Raw genomic sequence first — 19909 nt, 5'->3', positions numbered from 1 at the left:
ATGCACTTCTGTCAGAAACTGCAGAGATTGTTTAACCAACGCAAGTTTCTGTTTCTGAGTGTTCTACTTATAAATGATGCTGGAGTAAATTTAACCACAAACTTAAGGATGAAACAAAAAGCTATGAACAGTTTAGGACATTTCACCCTCCCCCCTCCTTTTTTTTTTTTTTTTTTTTTGACAAATGCTACAGTTAACATTCTCCTTTGTGGTATTTAACTGAAAATCAGTGACCCATCTTAAAAACTATAGGTTTGAGACCTGAGATGTCTTAAAAGGGACCTGATTTTTACACATAAAAATACAAATAAGTACATTCTGCTTAACCGCCCCCCAGACTCTTTCAGCTATTTCAGCTGGGCTCCCACAGACAGAAGCACTCATGATCACTGCTGAGTTTTGAAAAGATGGACCTTTGGGGTTAGAACACATTATGAAAATTACGCATAATTCCCATGAAGTGTTTTGAACACAAAAGCTCAGTGCAAATAATAATGGTTCAGTTCCCCTTTTTAGCTATGAAATCAGCTTGCAGATTAATATTCTTGAATTACAAAATAACAATTTCAGTTTGAAGTGGTTTGCATTCTTAAGTGCAATTGGGGTTAATAATGGTCTACAAAAGGAAAGCTGTTAGCAAACAGTAACCCAGAGTGAAAAGCTTAGCATTTAGGTACTTTAGCTACATTTTACACTAAACGTCAGATTGTAAATTCAGAAAAATGACCTAGGAAAATACCTTCTAACCCACTAAGGATCCCAAAGCTCAAAGAAACCTATATTTTCTGCTTCACATATGCCAAGAGGTAATTGCCATCTGACCACCAAGGCAGCTCCTTTTACCTACGGCTATTTCTAATTCATATATGTAGTGCCTTATCTGCTAGATTTGTTAAGATCAATTTAGGTAATCAACATGGAGTGTCACAAAGTTTAAGTCCTTTTTTGGATCTGTGCCCAAATGCATAGATATCTATCTGAAGTTTATATATAATGAGATTAACTGCTTTTCAATTCAAGGCATATGTTTATAATATATTTGTATTATCTACAAATTAGTTACTGAAATACATTTGTAAATAATTATAGTCTCCTAACCTACAGTACTAAGGTAAAGCCCTCTGGGACTTCCAAACGCAAAAAACCTGAAATAAAAGCTTCGGAATATCAAAAGAAAAGCCTAAGTTAGGGCAGAATGTTCAAAAATTCTAAGAACAAGGCCAAGATCCTCAAAGCTGAGTGGTAATTTTGTGTGTCCACACGCAAGATATAGATGTGCAGCACTTCCTGCAAACTAAGCTCTATTAAGGTTTCCTGAGGTTTGTATTAAAACATGGACATGCTTCCAAGCAGGGCAAATCCTTGGTCAGAGTGCCCTACCCCAAGTATTCCCAGCAGTTACAGAGACAGTAACAGAACTATCTGCAATATTGAGCAAAGCACTTGCTATTACATGCCGGCAGAATCTGCATCTCTAATATGCTGAAAAAATTAGCACACTGACAAGGAAGCTTAGATGCTGCAAACCATGTTTTATTTATCAAATGCAAACTTTTAGAATTTCAGGAAGGTTAAAAAAAACCCAAACAAGTTAAACTGGAAATTCTCATATTCGGCAGTTTAAAAAATGCTTTCAGTTACAGCTGAGACCTTCGACTTTGCCTATAAATGAAACACTTTAAATAACAATCAGTTACACAACCTACTTACAATCAGCAGCTTATCTCACAAGACCTCTAACAACAAATTTTGTCTGTGACAGCAGCGTATCCAGCTGACTTCTCCAGTCTTGACCAGCTTTGTTTTTTCTGACTGTCAATCGCTCTTTTAAGTGCTTCATCTGGCACGAGATCTGATCCTTTTACATCAGCATGGCTACAGCCAATTTTAGGGCATCTGTTAAAAAGAAAAGAGAGACTCCATTAAATCGGAGGAATTGTATTTGTCAGATATAGGCTTTTACATAACATCTGCTAGTTTATTGTATTTATCTGGGATTCACTCTCTCCGTCAGTTCCTCGTTACCTCTGTTCCTCTTCACCGTCTCTCTGTGGGGAAAAATAAATCCATTTATCTAAACTGGTGGGAATCAACAGCTGAAGGAAGGAAGGAAGGAACACAGCGAGAGACGGAGCCTCTCACCTGTAGATCACTCTCTTGCTTCATTTACACAAGCTGCCTGCATCAGTTATGATACTAGCATTGCATGGACATCTTTCTGTGTTGCTTTCTCTCTTTGCAGCCCTCTACAAACTGCAGGTAACTACCTCTTACCTTATTAATCTGCAGTGGAAAAGTATAATCTTCACTGTTAGATAAATAGGGAAATAAATTTCTAGGAAAACAGATAAAAGAGAATGAGACTTGCAAAGGCTGATTGGTGAATCAGTGGACTATCTAGCTGATGTAAAAATTTACCAGGCCTTTTATGAACTCAGAAAGAACAGAAAGGAGAGATGGGGTCAAATTAACAGCCTCTAAATGGTAATCAAATGCAAAAAGTCTTACAACTACTTGAAACAGCCAGATAAAGACAGCAAGGTGAAAGATATTCAGGGACCAAAGGTCATTATCCTTTGGCAGTGGCCCAGGATGGTACCTGTAGTCAGATATAACACTTTTCCTGAATTTTTCTTCTGTTAGAAGTAACTTTTGTCTGAGGCGCTGAACTTATCTACACTCAGTACTCATAGCTTGTACTCCAGATTTGTCCACAGCTCACTATGTTTGTCATGGATAAGTCACTTAATTGCTCTGTACCTCAGTTTTCCCATTTATCACCTTATTAGAGCAATACCTTGCCAGATTAATGAATAACAAGTGCTCAGAAAGCTTCCCACATTTCCTGTAAGCATAAAGTATTAGTGTGTCCTTCCAGGCAGAAGAAAACAATGAGCAAACTGAGACACGTAAGAGTTGCCTAAAGGAGTCTATAGCAAGTTTATCAGCACAAAACCGGTGGCTGTGTGTACATCAGTTGAAGAGCTGACATTCAGCCAGTGCAATGCCAAATGCACCAAAGGGATCCCGTGGATTCAAACTGGAAAGTATGTGTCAGGAAACAGCCACTTCTGTAAGTCCAGAGTGAGGAACAGTTTTGATTTCAGAGTCAGGATAGAGAGGATACCCCTAACCACGATTGCGCACTATCAAGATACCTGCTTCCACTTGAATATTGCTGGCAGGAGTGCAGTCAAGTAGCAAGACCATGAGAATGGGGTACTTAAATGGGGAACTTGTTGCATCAGCTGGCCTGTCTTCCCACCACAGCAGACTATGGTTTTTCAAAACTGACTGCATTTTCATGAGAAAGGTTAAAATTACAGGAGGTCAGTGAGACTGGGCAGACAAAACCAAGTAGTCTTTCTTAATTTAGTTACAGCGAAGCCGAGTTACTGCTGTGTGTGTGCTTTTCTAGCATACTGGAATAACTGCTGTAAAAATGGTAAGGTGGCAAGCTAAAAGCTCAAAATTAAGAATGACCAGTATTCAGACTGCACAAATAACTTCAGTTTGGGTATAAGGTAGCTTTTAAAGCTAGGTGTTGTATGGCTTACATGATTTTTTTTTTTTACTCTAGAATTTCTCTAAGTCTTTAATTTCTTAAAAGGTAAAATAAAATTAAATCATGTGACCCCATTAGTTTTTAAGCAGTGCTGAAACTTTTGATCCACCACAACAATCTCTACTACCATGACATTTTCCTGATGGATTTAACAGCACAAAGAAATATTTAGATATGAACATCCTAAATTCAGTTCCGTAGTACAGAAGGTGTTTTTGTCATGGTTTTGGGCTGTTGAGCACATGCCTGTCCCTATCATCCAGAACACTCACTTTCTTCTGTCCAACTTGTGAGCTATTTCCCAACTCCCATTTATTTTTCCAGCCAAGTTTCTGTCCATCCATGTTGCTGCTTTTGTTGTTATTCCCAGGATATTGTGCCCATTCCACTTTTTGTCCCTAGACCTCATAACACAGGCAAGGCACTCCCATCTTCTTCTTCAAGCTGTCTTGACACTAAGGTAGTGGCTAGACACCCCAACTGATGCTTAATTTCATAGCAGTGCTTTCCTGTAGCCAGGAAGAAGCATGGAATAAAAAGTCCCACTCCACCTTTGTATCCCCCATGGCAGAGTATGTAGAGTCTAACAGAAATGCAAGAGCAACAGACGGAGGAAGTAAGCTGCCTGTGGCATTATCTTTGGGGAAATCAGGTTGCTAGTCTCTGACAGACCTTCCTGAGCATGTGCAAACTGCACATTTGTTAAAAAGTCCATAATTGGTAAACTTCCATGAGGTCATCAACCCCAAAGCATGAGGTTCTAGCACATATGGTGTAAAAACAAATGTGAAATTAATGATGAAATGATATGTCCTCTAAACTTTCTCTAAAAAGTGTTTGAGCATCTTTCCTCTCTCTTTTTTTTTTTAATCAAAACCACCCTAATTTTGAAACTTACTGGGGAGAATTTCAGGTTTAAAAATTCAACTGTTACATCTTTTCATTCAAAAAAATACGTCCTATGTGGAAAGTGGCAGACTGCTTTGATGATATAAAGTAAGAAGTACTTAATTGCATCATAGTAGGAAATGCACAATCCTGTCTGATCATTATTAAAGCTCTGTCTGATCATTCTTAAACTCTGAACTACATAAAAAGTTGTGTTTTACTATTTCTCACTTTAACACTCATTTAAGTGTTTCAGTATTTCTCAGTTGTACTGGAATATAACTGCAAAAGAGGGTGCACAGAGGAGAAGTTTATTTCTTTTCATTAACTTCAGGGCTTGCTAAATAAGCAGTGGGAACAAAATGAGCAACTAAATCATAGGAAGCTGAAGTTTCTCTTTGTTGTTCATGGCTATACGAAATCTCTTCACTTCTGTTGTGCAGGTACCTTGAGTAGCTGTAACTTCACCACACACTTCCTGAATATTTCCTTACACATTGTTTTCATTAAAAAGAAAATCTCCTTCACGTGCACAGTACTAATGAGGAGACTCTGACTTGGGCAGACACTGAGGTATTACTTCCTGCAGCCTTGCCAATCCAAATACATTTCTTAGAACAAGTGGAGTAAAATTCCACTTACACAGCAAAGCAAATAGCTTTTCCACACATTCTTGTTAGCTTACCGGACTTTTTTCTTTTGCTGCTTTCTAGTCTGGATAATTTTTAGAATGGCATCTTCTTCGTAAGTATGTCCACAGACTTTGTTTCGAACTGGCCTCTTCATTTCCATCTGTAATCAACAAGGTTTAATTTAAAGGAACTGATAATGCCCACGAAAATGCTTTTTATGAGATTTTATGTAAAACAGCAGGAAGTGTGTTTGCCGTTCGTACATGGCATTCCACTCAAATTACGGGGTCAGGTCCTGCATAGTAAATCACATTCCTATTTACATGAGCAAGCAATGTTGCTCTTCTCTGATAATGCTTGTTATTTACGCTTTTTTTTATGCTGATTTTTAACAAGTATTACAGATTTGTAATAAATAATCCAATGAAGAATAGGAAATAACTATTTCCCAATTGATTATAGCAGCAGTGATAGCGTACCTGTGTAATGGGACAAATAAAGTTCATCTGACTCTGAGTCACAGCTAAATCTTCATCGATTTGTTCAATGGCCTCATTATCATTATCTGATTGACGACAAACTATAACGGGAAACAAGACAATTTTCATTTAATATTTAATATAGATAGCCAATACTTAAAACAAGCAAATAAAACCCAGCATTTGCCAAGCATTATCTCACGGTGATATCTAAGATGCCACAACACACTTCTGTACCACTCCCTGAACAAGATACTGCAAAAAATACTGTACCATAGTCTCTGTTAGAAAATGTGGATTTTGAAATGGTAACCACTTTTTTTGCATGTGTGTGCGCGCATGGTTGTTTATAGCCAATGCTAGAAAGGAGGGCTGGGAAGGAAAGCAAGCTGGCCTGAATATATGCAAAGCCTTCGGTGTTCTCTGTTCAAGTTCAACAAAAACCAGTAACATGCAGATGAATCCCCAAAATCTAACAAAGGGTGAGGTGGAGCTTTTGCAGATTTGTCAGTGCTACCTTCAAGATCAGTTTGTGTTTTAATGTCATAAATGGGCTTGCTATATAGCCTGTATACACAGCATATACTTTAAAAGGAATTTGTACTACTTATCATAATGCATCATTTGTGAAGTGATGCTGCTGTATTTTAACAAGACTATAACTGGTGAAAAACAAAAGCCAAGAAAGTGTTATTTGAGATGGACAACAGAAACGTTATTGACATAACCTTAAGGAGGAGGGGCAGAATAAAATACTGAAATGTCCCAGAAAACACCTGATGGCCCAATGCCAGGGAATGAGGGGCAGACAAACAAGAAGAAATCCACCTTGAGCTAGAGAAGATGCAGGTCCCCACCTTTACCAGAAGAAGAAGGCAAGGTGTAAGCAACTCTGCGTACCCAGGGGCACGCCAGCCCAGGGTTTCATGCAGAAACTAATTAGCCAGAGTCAAAAGCTGAGACACAGGAGCAGCTAAGGAGGATATATATTGCTAAGTATAACCTTAATAAATGTATACATGTTGTTTTATCTTTTCCTAACTTTGCTCTGTTTTTGTGAATCTAGGCTTTTAGTTGAACACATTTGTTTATCCTTAAATCTTATCTGGTAATAATAGCAAACTTAACACCTGCCACCACTTTCCATTCCTTTGGGGTAGTTCTGCAATGTTTTTGCAGCAGTGCCCTGGGGTGTAGTCCTCAAGGTGTCCCAAGCTGAACATTTTTCTCTCCTGCCGCACAAGCTAGTTTGCAATGTAGCCACACAGGGTTTGGAGAGGATGAAATCCTTCAGTGGCCTGTGTTGGCTTTGACTGCCAAGGGGGCAGTGAGAAACACAAGTGAACATGGAAGGTTTAGAGTTACTTCATGATTTGCCTTCTACAAAGTCTCAGCCTTGGTTCCCTTTGCTGCTATTGCACACTATCAGCTGATCTTTGCATTTTTGCATCCCTGGTATTCAGTCTTCCACATCTGGTAAGGACCAGTGTTTCCTAACTTATGGTCAGTCCTGCATGCCTGTATAATGCCATCACCTTCCGGATGATAACAGCAGACATCACTCTTGGAGCAATCACGATCTCTCACACCCAGTCTAGACTGAGCACACTGCCATGTGAGCAAGCACATCTCTGATTGAGGTACTCTTGGCATCGGTATTGCAGCCATCACTCCATCACAGCACCTCTTGGTATGCTGGTTTTATTTGCATATTTTTCCTTCCTCTTTAACAGAGCTTGCCCTCCCCTCCATTGCAATATACCAAGAGTTTTCCAAGCATTCAGGAATGTTTCTGACCCAGGTACTCCTGCAAATACTTAGGCAATACTCAGGCAAGCATCAAGGGTATTTCTTGATGTTACTAAGGCCTCAGTCAATCAACAGGGTGCGGATGAAGGGGGAAAAGGAGCTTAAATGTCCAACATCAATAATTTTAAGGCTTTCATCTCCAAGAATATTAACACACCTTCATCAGATAATGATCCCCTAAAAAAAGTAAACACTTGCAAATCAGAAGGAAAAAGTGGACACAATTTAACTGTAAATACCAAAACTGCAATGGTACAGACATCGGAAAAAGACTTGCATCAGTTACCAGTTTTCAGAATAGAAAACCTGTCACATATTATTCTTAGATTGATCATACATAAGGTTTATTCTAGCATAAACACAAAGTATTTTGACAAAAATAAAACTTTGGGGTGAAAAAAGTCGGGGTTTTTAATGAAGCCTTTGAAATACAAAGCAATGGGTGAAATCCCACTGAGACAGGAAGGCTAAACAATATTGAAAATATTGGTAGGTGCCAGCTTTGGCATGGACTGCCTTATTTAAATACCATACTGATTTTTTTTCTCTATGAGTAATGCCAACAAAGAACAAGAGATTCAGAATTTCCTTAAATTCATGTATCTGCAAATTTTGGCATACTGCAGCTCTAATCTTTCCTGCTGAAAACTCATATTTTTTTATGTTGTACTTTGTTTCAACCTATGAACTTGGCATGTTGTTCCAGTGTACCAGCGCATCACATCAGTCAATGAAGTTAAAACACAGCAGTACTAGCAAGATCTAGGACAGGTGATTGTTTACAAAGGATGATTATTTTTTTTTGTATCAGTACGTAGATGCCAAGGCAGGTGGGTAAAGTTTTAAAATGTGGGGCTTGTGCCTGTGATTTTACTTTTAAAGCTCAGCACTCCAAGTTAGGCACGTAAGTGGCCTCTTCTGGAAGAGTGTTCACCTCGCACAGCACCTTCTGACTTTGCTAAGGAGTCACCACTTCACTCATCACTTCTGTGCGTGCTTACTTAGGTACCGACACAAGAATTTAGGAGATTATGTTGAAGCAGCCAAGTTTGAAAATAGGAGCTCAAGCTTGGGCACTGGTGCTTGAGTCTCCCCTGAAGGCCTCAGGTCTCTGTGAGCTAAATTATGTGAGCTAAATCACAGGCTGGGTTTACCTCTTTGTCATACTGGCTTTGGAGGTGATTTAGATGCCTCATGTTTAATGGTTGAAATTCCATCAGCTGAGACCCATTTCTTGTAGGTGGGATATATTAATCTTCCTGGATTCAAATCATCCTCTTGCTGCAAGCTTATCTTAAACCCTTCAGGTTGCACTTCATTTACAATGATTTTATATACAGCCTGCCAGAGCGGGTCCCTGGTTTCAAGAGGTTATCACAGCACAAATGAATAATTATTTAAAATATTTACTTTTCATAAGCAGCTAATATTTTTAATAATAAATATGCAAGACTGTGATGATGCAAGTGATACCTCAAACAAGTCAATAGCAAATTAGCATAAATCAGATAAACCACCCACAGATTTGTTGTTATTGCTTGATGTTCTAGATTACAGGAGGAGAGAGGAAAATAACTTTTTTCAATTACAGTGAATTTTGCAGACATTACACAAGACAAACATACAACCCAAACGAGTCAGTAAGATGCTCTAAACCGTAGATCTATACCTGTAGACTCATATTGGAAGATATTTTTATCAAGGTCAAAAGGATTTTTTACCAAATGAAATGTATAAAAGTTTGGAGGATCTAACTTGCAAGTCTGACTATTCTATAGAAAGAAGAAATAAAAACACCAGGTCATATACATTTCAGCTAAGTCAGGTTACATTTTTGTAAAATTGAGTTTTCCTTGCAAATTAAAACCAGATGCAGAAAACACTAAGTTATTGTTCCTGAAATTCAGATGTTGCCTTAAGTAACAGAAGTACATACAACCATTTTGGTAGTCTGAAAGATTACATTTTAAGAGCCTTCAGAGTTTCTAGTTTTCGATTCCAGCCAACTGAAACCTCTTATGAGTATTAGTAACACATTTTCTATCTGGCTATCTCAGCAATGATGTTTACAGCTAATTAGTGCCCACTGTTGTAATAAAACTGCATTCTCATAAAGGTATCTATTTTTGGTAACACATCATAATGAATTTTGCAAGTGCCAACTGTTTTTTACTTATTCAATTTTAATTAAAAGCTGGTAGTACTTTATATCTCTATCACTTTCATCTCTTGATAAAAATGTGACTAATATGCCTTAGCTCAGTTTTACCTACTCTGCTGAGAGAGACTGAGAACTTTTAAGGCAACTTTTAAAAATAAGAAAACCATAGTGTGGAGACATTAACTGCAATACTGTGAATTATATAAAGCATGGATAGTATACATATTAAAAAAGCATTAGAGGAAAGATCCTCTTCGTTGTCATTGTCACTTCTATGACAGACAGACTGCTGTCTGTTCACTGCTTCCAGTGCCAACGTCCTCTACCCAATTCCTGTTTCTCTCACCTGGCCCTGAGTGAGTACGTGTTGCAATCTAAACTTAATTGATTTCTTTCCTTTTGTGCTGCGCTGTTCTGCCTTCTCACCTGCCATCAGTCAGACTCTAATCCCGGAAATCAAAGGGTAACATTAAGCGTGTCGGATTTAGTCTTTGTAAGCCTGAGCCACTAGACAGACAAGGTCTTGGCTCCCAAGAGGGTCTATTGTACTGCTGACTCTATAGAAATAACAGCAACTCATCCAGGCTGGGAAAAATCCTATCTCTGAGAGCTCCAAGAAAAACATGAATGTTATGAGGGCAAGTCAAATGCCAAGTGTTCCTGCCAGCAGGACACAGAAAATAGTGCAAGGTGGGGGTGGTGAAGGACATCATCACATCCAAGAGTTAAGGGCCAGAAGGAGTCTGGGGCACTGCTGGCATGGTGTGAGAAAGGTGCAAGGAGAAGTCTAAAGGAGGGAAAAGGCCCAGACACTGCTTTCCACGAAACACACTGCTGAGACCACCATGGGCAATGCTTAAGGGTGGGTCAGCATGCCCATTAGTGCTGTGAACTTGGGTTAGACTTCAGATCCAGAGAAGCAGACCAGAACAACTGTTCAGTGTCCTGCCCCTGGGATGGATCTGCAGTAAATACTGTAGGAGGAGTGAAAGAAGAGGGGAAGCACAGAGTAATACCTTCCTGGCAAACTCTCCCAGTCTCAAGCAATTTGTGGCCAAGGACTTCCTGAGTCAGAGGTAATATCTTTGTACTTAATAAGCACAAGAGTTTTCCTCCAATGAATTTGTCTAAACTTGGAGAGGGGAATTTGGGCCTGGACTTTTCAGCTTGATTTGAGACAGTTATCTTTGCTAGAAAGGTTAGCAACAGTTTAATTTTCCTTGAAACTTACCACAGAGGCTGCAGGTTACAGTTTAATTTGCTATTTAAGAGGGAAAATAAGATGTGCGAGCTACAGCTGCAGTCAGACAGTTCAAAGGCTTTCTGCTTTTGCCAGAGGCATGTGATAGTTTAATTTGCCAACCAAGCCAAACTAGGCTTTGCATTAAAGTACTTTACAATTTGATTACTTGCTGGTGTTGCAATATACAAGTTGATCTAAGGAAGGTGGCCTCTAACATATTGCTCCAGATTGCACTTGAAAATTTACTTGCTCCTGCCCAGGCCAAGCAATTTGCTGGTAATTTACTGACAAGTCCCTTGTATGTGCCTTGTTTTACACATGTTTGTGTAAGAAGTACATAGGTATGCATTTGGTCAATCCAAAATAAAATGACAATCCTGTAAGTATAAGCCATTCTGATTCTCCTGGAGTGTGAAAGACAAATTAGATGAACAAATCCCTTTATATTATAAGAGTGGGGAGGGAAAGGACAGTATCCTGCACTAAGCAACAATCCTCTAAAAATTCCTTTAATGCCATCAAATTCACAGCACTTGCGTATTTTACAGTATTTTGTCCCACTAAGCTACAGCCCTTTTAAAATACACTATTCCAAACAGAAACACTGTTCCCATTTTATCCTTTCACTACAGGGTAGAGCTGGTTGATGCCAGTTTTCCAGAATGACCTTAAACTGAAAAGAGGTTATGATTTGATGGAAATGTTATAGGACACTCATCACAGAAATGTAAGTGAAGGAGATGGAAAGGCACTTGAAGCTAGATACAATTTGCTGTTTAATGTATTAATAAATCAAATGTGACTACAAATCCCACCTAGAAAAAAAACCCCAAACTCTAGAGGTGCCCTGTGAAACCTTCAACTCACACAATATTCAAAGTAAGAAGTAAGACATCATCCTTGCCTTTAGATTTTGGGAAATTCAGACTGTCATGCAGTGGGAACTGTGTCCTTAGAAATGTGAACAGAAAGGATATCTTTGATTATAAACCACGCAACTCAAACAGTTTGGTAGGCAAACACACAGAGGCAGCTTTCTTGTTCCCTCTGTTATTGCAAACAAACATGAGAAATCCACACTTCAAAGTCCGTGGATGACATTTCAAACAACAGTTTCCTCATCACTGCAGTCTGGACTCAAGCTGAAGAAGCTCCTGGGGGAGGTGAAGATTACCTAAAAAGATGTCATGAAGGCTCATCATTAAGCTCAGGGGAGCCACTCTTTTTGAAAAATCTAAGGTGGCCATATTCTTCCACACATCACCCACAATGGCATGTAATCTTCATAAGCAAGTTAAACACCAAAGGCTTGCTGAAAATGAACCTAACTGATAAACAGACTACTTAAATGACCAGGAAACTCTAGGTCTACATGAAAGCATGCCAGGCATGTGACAATAGAGCAAAAGTGTTAGGGATGCCACAGTATAGCAAAGCAAGAAAAAACCTGGAATATCTTATGAGGAAAAAATATATCAGACACAAGCTACTAAATTGCAAATATATGTAAAGAACATTTTTATTACTTGGGTTTTCTCCTGCTCTTCAGAAGAAAAAAGGCTGAACAATCACTGCTTCATACAGTATACTGTATAAAGGCAATTTCCATGCTTAGAGAGCATAATTTCATATATCAGCGATTAGAATAATATCACACACATTTAAAAAAATGAAGAAATTCACTCCAGACACATGAAAGAAAAAGTTGCAAAAGATGCAACCAGGAAAAAAAAAAAAAAAGGCCTACCATTTCATTAGAAGATGAACCACTTTCCATTACTAACATTGTGGTCAGAATCTGGAATGTCACTGATGCAATGCTAACCATCAAATGACATGAACATGTAGGGCTTTGCCTACACAGGGAAGCTGTTGCAAAATAAGCAAGGGTGTGAATGTAGAATGCATTAGCTACTTGGCATTAACTCACTGTGTGGACGCTCTTATTCTGCACTAGGAGTGCCTTTTGGCTGTTTAGCCTAATCCACTTCCACAGTGGACTTGAGAAAGCCATTGTTAATGCTGGACAGGAGTAGTGAGAGGAAAGCTGTCAGTATTGACAGCATTTTGGAGCCACATCCATTTATGCATGAGTCCTTAGCAGTCCTTGGATGGTCTATTCTGTAATTTAATTCAGAATTTTCTCAGAACAATCCATGCCAAGTATTCTCTACATATTAGCTCACAAATAGAAACCACGTCTATGACATCTCCGAACAAAAACTAACATCATGTATCTTGTAACCTATATGGTTGGAGGTTGGCTTTGCCCATTTCAGTATGTCATTTGTGCATTCTTTTAATCATTCGCTTCTGAAAAGCTGAACTGGTGGAAGATTTTCAGGTGGAACAAGCTTCTGCTAGAAAATACTTCTGGACAGAACTGTTCCAGTGTAACAGAAGGACAGAAAACAAAAAGAGCAGTGATCAGGTAAGCAGACCAGGTAGCGCAGCTTCCTAGCAGTCCATCCAACGGGCTGCTATGGAACCAGTGAGCAGAAAAGCCCCTAGCTAGCCCAAATGATCACACCCCTAGAAGATTATCATTCTGATTATCTTTTCAATCTGCCTCTTCATGTTCTGCTCACAAGACTTTTTGACAAAGACTTCACTGTATTTCTATCCTAAACAGCTCTGTCGAAAAACACCTTTAAGAATTCACCAAAATAATTCCCCCAGCCCTGGTGTCAGGGGAGTGGTGAATACAGACACATGTAGTTTGTCATGTGTTGGGGCATAGGTAAGATTATTTATGAGGTATATGGTGAGAGGGCATGAAGCTATAATCCCTGAACATTAGCCTGTTGATTTTGTGATTGGGAAGGATGGCACCAACTCAGCAGCTGTCTGAAACTGCGGAGAGAGCCCAGGAAAGAGCAATCTCTCACCTGCAGGAATCAGCAGGTTTGTAGTACAGGAAGCCAGCTCCACTGCCCCCTTCACCCAAAGGAAGCTGGAGAGACAGATCTGCCTCTCTTTACCAGGAAAAGACAGATGTACTATATCACTCTTGAATAAAGACAGAACTGCAAATAAGAAAAAGTGAAACTGAAATGGTGGGGAGAAAATATTCTTTTCTCCAACCCCTAAAGCCCAATGTTGAAACAGTTGAAAGAAACTTTTAGGTGAGATATTTTATTTCAAAATTAATATTAATGAAGCGAGCAACATTTGCAATTCTGTTCTTACTGATGCACTTCAATCCTTCAGAGTGCTTTCTAAAACTACTTAAAAAATGAACTTCCTTCATTTAGAAATATATAATATCAAGTGATTACAATTCAATGTGCAGTGAAGCACTATATATATCTCCATATAAGTTATTTGAGTTATATTACATGTACAAAGAGAGGAGCCATGTTCATTTCCCAAGCTTTTTCTATAGAAATTAATTTCTTCTGTATTTCACATATAAACTTTACCACTCCAGTTATCCTGAATTCTGCAGCTTTGCACTGCCTGAAATGCCTCTGCTGAAATGGCCTCTGGGATGGGCAAGAAGACTCAGCTGTCTGCATGTCATGGTCATTACTCTAGCACCATCTCAGAGCTTCTCCCTGCTGCGGTCACTGCTCCAGGCACTGGCTGACTACCCGCTTGCGGCTGCATCTCCTGCTCTGCTTCTGCCTTTGGTCACCAGTCCATGGCCCCAACAACCTCCTCAAAAGAGGAATTTTCCTAAAGCAATGAATCATTTGTGGAAGTAATAACACCCAATTCCTTCTTCTCTTGAACACAAAGCACTATAAAAAAGGTCAGTTTTACTACCATGACTGTTTCACTGGTGGAAAACTGAGGCACAGGGCAGGAATATATGAGAGCCACTAGCACATCTTGTATGCTGGACCGTTGTCTTTCCCATTGGACCACACTGCCTTCCCCTTGAGTAACTAAGGCTATGAACAGCTGCCAAATACATTCTTAGGGAATGCATCAGTTCCATGCTAAAAGCAAAAAATACAATACAGAAACCAGTATCTTCTAGTAATTGCACAATATCTGGTTGTTTATTTTGAGAAAACTAACACTTGCACTGAAAAACACAAGATCACTTTCTGGTAAGTCATATTTATAAAATAATGCTTCTTTGCTAAACTACATGAGAAAAGGGGAAAAAAATCAACATTTAATATATCAAAACAAGTTAAGAAATAAAACTCACAGTTTTTTTCTTTTTAAAGAGGAACTTAGAGATCATACCATTATGCTCTGTCATAAAACTGCAAGGTTTTCATTTAGGTTAAGCCAGAGGAACATATTGCATGTGTGTTTACTAAGACATTCTGCATAAACTATGCTGTGTACACTGAGCAGATCTTCAGGACAATAATCCTCAGTAAACTGTTCCCTAAAAGAAATAATGTTGCTAATCCCAATTTATACAGGATCCTCCAAAACAATGTCACAGGGGGCTTGTGCAGCTAAACATAACGCTATCATCAGTTAGCAACAGCTGAACAGTTATTTTTCTCAACCTGTCCTGTGATGTAAGATTAGGCTTCTTGAATGGCAGTCAGTAAAAAAAATCTAACACTAAAGCCCTGAGCTATAAATATTCATGTATTATAACTGCAGCAGCCTACTAGCTTCTGATGGTAATTAGTTAATTTTAAATCTGATCGATATTTATTTTAAATCTCTTTCTGCAGATTCTCATTTGCCAGGAGTGTAACTGCCAGAGTGCATCTTTAGTAATGCCACATGCATCAGAAAATCATTACGATTCTATAGGTGTCATTTATACAGCAACACACGCATTTCAGACTTCACCTTGACATTTTTGCATGGTGCAGATGACAGACAATCTGGAAATGACTGTGCTTTATGGGAAATGTGCTGGGAAGACTGTGAGGGGTTTAACAAAGGTCAAGCACACGGCAAAGTCTTTTAAGCCCTCAAGGTCTCCCTCTGTCTACACTTTCCTCTCCAGATCAGGTTTAATAGGGTAGTGAAGTGGGACAGAGAAAGGACTTGAACACCCTCAGCACAGATGCACACTGCAGCACGAATAAGAAGGCTAAGCAAGAGAAGCAGAGCAAGGGCACCTAATGTTGAATTGGTGGGACAGCAGTTGCAGTGTCACTTGTGCTTCATAATAAGGATAATGAGCACATAGTTAAATCACATGGCATTCTGCACAGTCTCCATCTTTCTAGCAAAGCAGTTAACGTCACGCTTGCTATTTCAATCTTATAGTTATTACCAGGATGGAGAAACATTATAGTTGTCCTCTTAAGAACTATTAACTTCCCTTGCACTCTTTAGCTGGCACATCAGCTGTTGCAGAAACACATACAATCCCTACATGTACGCTGAGAAAGACCAAGATTTTCTATCTCGACATAAACTTCTTAATGTAATAGAAACAATCAAACTGCACTAATGAAGGAAGGAAACCAAAACTGAACGCAACAGAGCTACACTAAGGAATCACCATTTCAAAACAATGAAGATAAGGCACACCCTGTTTTTGTGAATGCTACTTTCACATCAGAAATCAAGCACAGCCCTGCAACTCAGAATTTAGGTTAGGTCAGCGTTACTGAGACTCTCTGGTTTGTATGGGTAATTAAGATTCCTCCTTTTCTACACATTTGGCTACTGCTACTAAAAATATATGGGAAATTGGTTCAGTGACTGGAAGGAATGGAAAACCTTTAAGGACAGAATCAATATATAAAGGGGGATCATAAGAAAGATGGAGAGAGACTTTTTACCAGGGCCTGCAGTGATAGGACAAGGGGAAATGGTTTTAAACTAAAGAGGGTGGATTTCGATTGGGTGCGAGGAAAACATTCTTTACTATAAGGGTGGTGAGACACTGGAATAGGGAAGCTGTAGATGCCCCACCCCTGGAAGTGCTGGACAGGGCTTTGAGCAACCCAATCTAGTGGAAGATGTCCCTGCCCGTGGCAGGGGAGCCGGACTAGATGATCTTTAAAGGTCCCTTGAACCCAAACGATTCTATAATTTGTCCCTGATTCCAAATTTTTATTTGCAGATACCATCACTGGCAGTTACTGCTCTTTGGGATCAGCTACTACCTAGATATGGCATGCGTGCCAATACTAGAAAATGTAACACAATTTAGGAAATTATTTTTTAGATTAAGAAGCTGAAAAGCACTTTTAGTAAAGACCATAAAGGGACTATATCCTTTTAAAAGTACAACAATAGAAAATGCTAGTCACAGACAAATAACACAGTTAAGCTCTCCCCATGACAAAACACACTCAGCCTTAACTGAAAAACTGCTGCAACATACACTTCCTAGAGGGGTAGTGCTAGTTTTTTCATTGCAAAGCTGATCATGGTACAGCATCCCATTTCAAATAAAAGAAAACATATAAAGTATCAAAAGGGCTGTTCAGAGGGCACATACTTGACTAATAAATAGTTCTAGCCAGGGAGTACAGGGGAACCTGGAAAACAGCAGCAAGTCGCATGCTGATTTTGTAAACATAGGAAATGATCGCTTCAAAACTTTCAGCTGCTTGAGGTGCTGTCCACCCATATATGACAAACCTAACAGGGAAGAGTCACCGTATTAGTGACACCCACAGGTATGTGGAAAGGGCAGTCATTTAGCAGTAAGCAGAGTTCTTTGGGAAGTGACAGTCTTTGCAATCACGCATTCCTGGGTTACTACATTTGGCCTCTGGCTTGTACAGCACAGAGCTTGAAACCAGGAGCTCGATTATCACTGACAATGCTGATCTGGAATTTCAAGAATGGGTTGTAGTGGGTCCCGGGAAGCAAACAGCATTTATGAAGTGAAGAAGCACTCTATACCTTTGCCAACAGAGAATGTTATGTTGCTCCGAGATGTTGCAAGAGCATGCAAGCAGTGTGGGAAAAGTGCAAACAGAGCTGGTGCAGTAGAAACTACAAACGGCATCACGTTATTTACCATTGGGGGCAGGAAGGCATATGGAATTCCACATCACTCAGCACCTGAAAATGTTCTTCAGCAAATTATTAAACAATTCAACTGTAAGTAGCTAAAGGATAACAAGGTAGTAAGAGGCAATCAATATGTTTCTTGCCAGATCAAATCATGCCAAACTGATCTAACCTGCTTCTTCGATAGATTAACTGTCCCTACAGGCCGAGAGAAGTCAGCTAACATACATATGCTGATTTTAAATACAGCTTTTGATGCTCTCCAGATGACTTTCTCCCAAGCAAACTAAAGAAATTAGTATAGATCTTCACCCAGATCCAAGAAACAACACAATAATTAAGCCTTCTTCTGATTACAGCTTCTTTTTTTTCTAAAACACATCAGTGGTGTAACAATCATTACAGTAATGCCTAAAACCCATAACAGAGATCAAACAATATTGTACAAGACACTACACACATTCATGAAAAGACAATTTCTGGCATTGCAGAGCTACAGTCTAAACAATCAGGACAGACAAGGAAAATACTTTACCAGCACTGTCAGAGATGGGAAACTGAGGCAGAAAAAGATTAAGAGCCCGATTTTCAAATGAGCTCAGCATATTTGTTGCTGAGCTCACTTGAAATTCTGGCCATAATCAACATCATGGAAATCACTAGATACTGAGCTCCTTTGAAAATCAAACTTCAATATGAAAATTTGGCCCAGAGGTCTTTTGAAAATCTACATCAAGAGGCTTACCCAAGGTCACCCAGGAAGTCGGTGGCAGGGCTGGGAACTGAACTTACATCTTCTGACTCCCACTCTGGTGCATAACTAAAGTCACTCTGTGTTCTGTTTTAATTAGCCATGGGGAGATCTCAAACCAGAGAACGCTTTTGAAATGAAAGAAAAGAAAACCCTCACAAGTGCATTCAGTTTCCTTTCAGAAGCATCAGCACAATGGTCTACCAGTGACTCACAAGCAGTAGGCATTTCTAGCTTCTTGAACAAGATTCTGTTTTCCCTGGAGAAGATAAATTGCTGTTTACTTCTCATATATAAAGGGATTCATTGGAGAACTGTTCATTTTTTTCTCTAATAATATTTTTTTTGACTTGCACTATGCCTCTGACCCATACAAATATTTTTCCAGTGACAAATGAGGATAGAAAAAGGAAGCCTGCAGAGTGCAAAGGCTCCTAAGGATTAGTAGACAACCTCTGGGGCAAGGAGTGGAGACTTATGCTATTGCTTATTATTACTACATTTTTCCCTAGGTGGAGAGAGTTGTTTGAAGTGGTTTCCTTGCTAATGCAGTGGCAGAGCAAACTATTTACTTTGCATGTATATGTGGTTGCTTCAGTACCTCTCTTGCTGTTCCTGTGGAACACCTAAGATGCACTGTTTTCAGCAGTCCATAAGTTCTTTGTGGTACCTCTAGATTTTCCCTGGCTTTGGCAGCATCCATAGGTCTCTAAGCATCTTCCCTGACAAGTCTTTGTTGGAGAACTACTGCAGCCATCTCAAGAATAACAGAATACAGAAAATTACAAGAAAGGTGGAAAACAAGCCAAAGCTAGAGTAGGTGTCTGTAGCAGCTCCTTTTTGCCCAAGACACTTTGCTAAAACCTAGATATGGCATTATTTTGTCAAAGACAGAATAATAGGTTAGTATTTCTATTCATATTTTTGCCATCAAAAGCTTTAGCCTACTTTCCTGTAAAAGACTATGCAGGTTGATACATCAGAAAAGCTCTTCAAAAGGAGGAACAGGTCATTTCCTCAGCTCTCTGACCCTGATACACTGTCTGTGCTCATAAGGGACTTCTGAATTCACTTTGTTGTACACTGGGAATCTCACTGATAAAAGCCAATGAGAATTTTGCCCAGTTCTCCTCAGACAGAATGTTACTTGGTGGATAGAAATGGAAATTCTGGCTCCTGCTGACGGCTGAAGATTTCATAAAAGAGGAGCTGCTGGGTTCATTATTCCCAGATTTCTGTCAAAAGTAGGAAAATGGGTTTCTTCCCTCTTTCCAACTTTCAGTCTTCTTGTACCTCTTTAGTGCTATTTTCAAATCTGCTGCCTACTTTGGGGTATGTTTCTCTTGGGCTCAGAACAGTATCTTACTTCTCTGTCAAAAGCATCTTCCACTTCTCTTCTTCATAATTTTCACTGCTACAAGTTTATGTGTCCAGCTGCAAAGCTGTGTAAGTTTAAAAACAACTTTAGAAAAGCCATG

General features: G+C 39.3%; 1 protein-coding gene across 1 annotated transcript in view; it reads right to left on the bottom strand.

Annotated features, from left to right (window-relative positions):
• Positions 1-1512: 1512 nt before the first annotated feature.
• Positions 1513-19909, bottom strand: part of NSMCE2 (NSE2 (MMS21) homolog, SMC5-SMC6 complex SUMO ligase) — a 133741-nt gene continuing 115344 nt past the window's right edge. The window contains exons 5-7 of the mRNA XM_049820944.1: positions 5565-5665; positions 5139-5245; positions 1513-1896 (exon numbers count right to left, since the gene is read on the bottom strand). Coding sequence (XP_049676901.1) covers positions 1737-1896; positions 5139-5245; positions 5565-5665 — 368 coding nt within the window. The 3' untranslated portion in view covers positions 1513-1736. The remainder of the gene's footprint in view (positions 1897-5138; positions 5246-5564; positions 5666-19909) is intronic.

Source organism: Accipiter gentilis, chromosome 2 (assembly GCF_929443795.1).
Source record: "Accipiter gentilis chromosome 2, bAccGen1.1, whole genome shotgun sequence".
Taxonomy (NCBI): Eukaryota; Metazoa; Chordata; class Aves; order Accipitriformes; family Accipitridae; genus Astur; species Astur gentilis.
The sequence above is the reverse complement of the archived record's forward strand: the minus strand, read 5'-3'. Positions and strand labels throughout refer to the sequence as shown.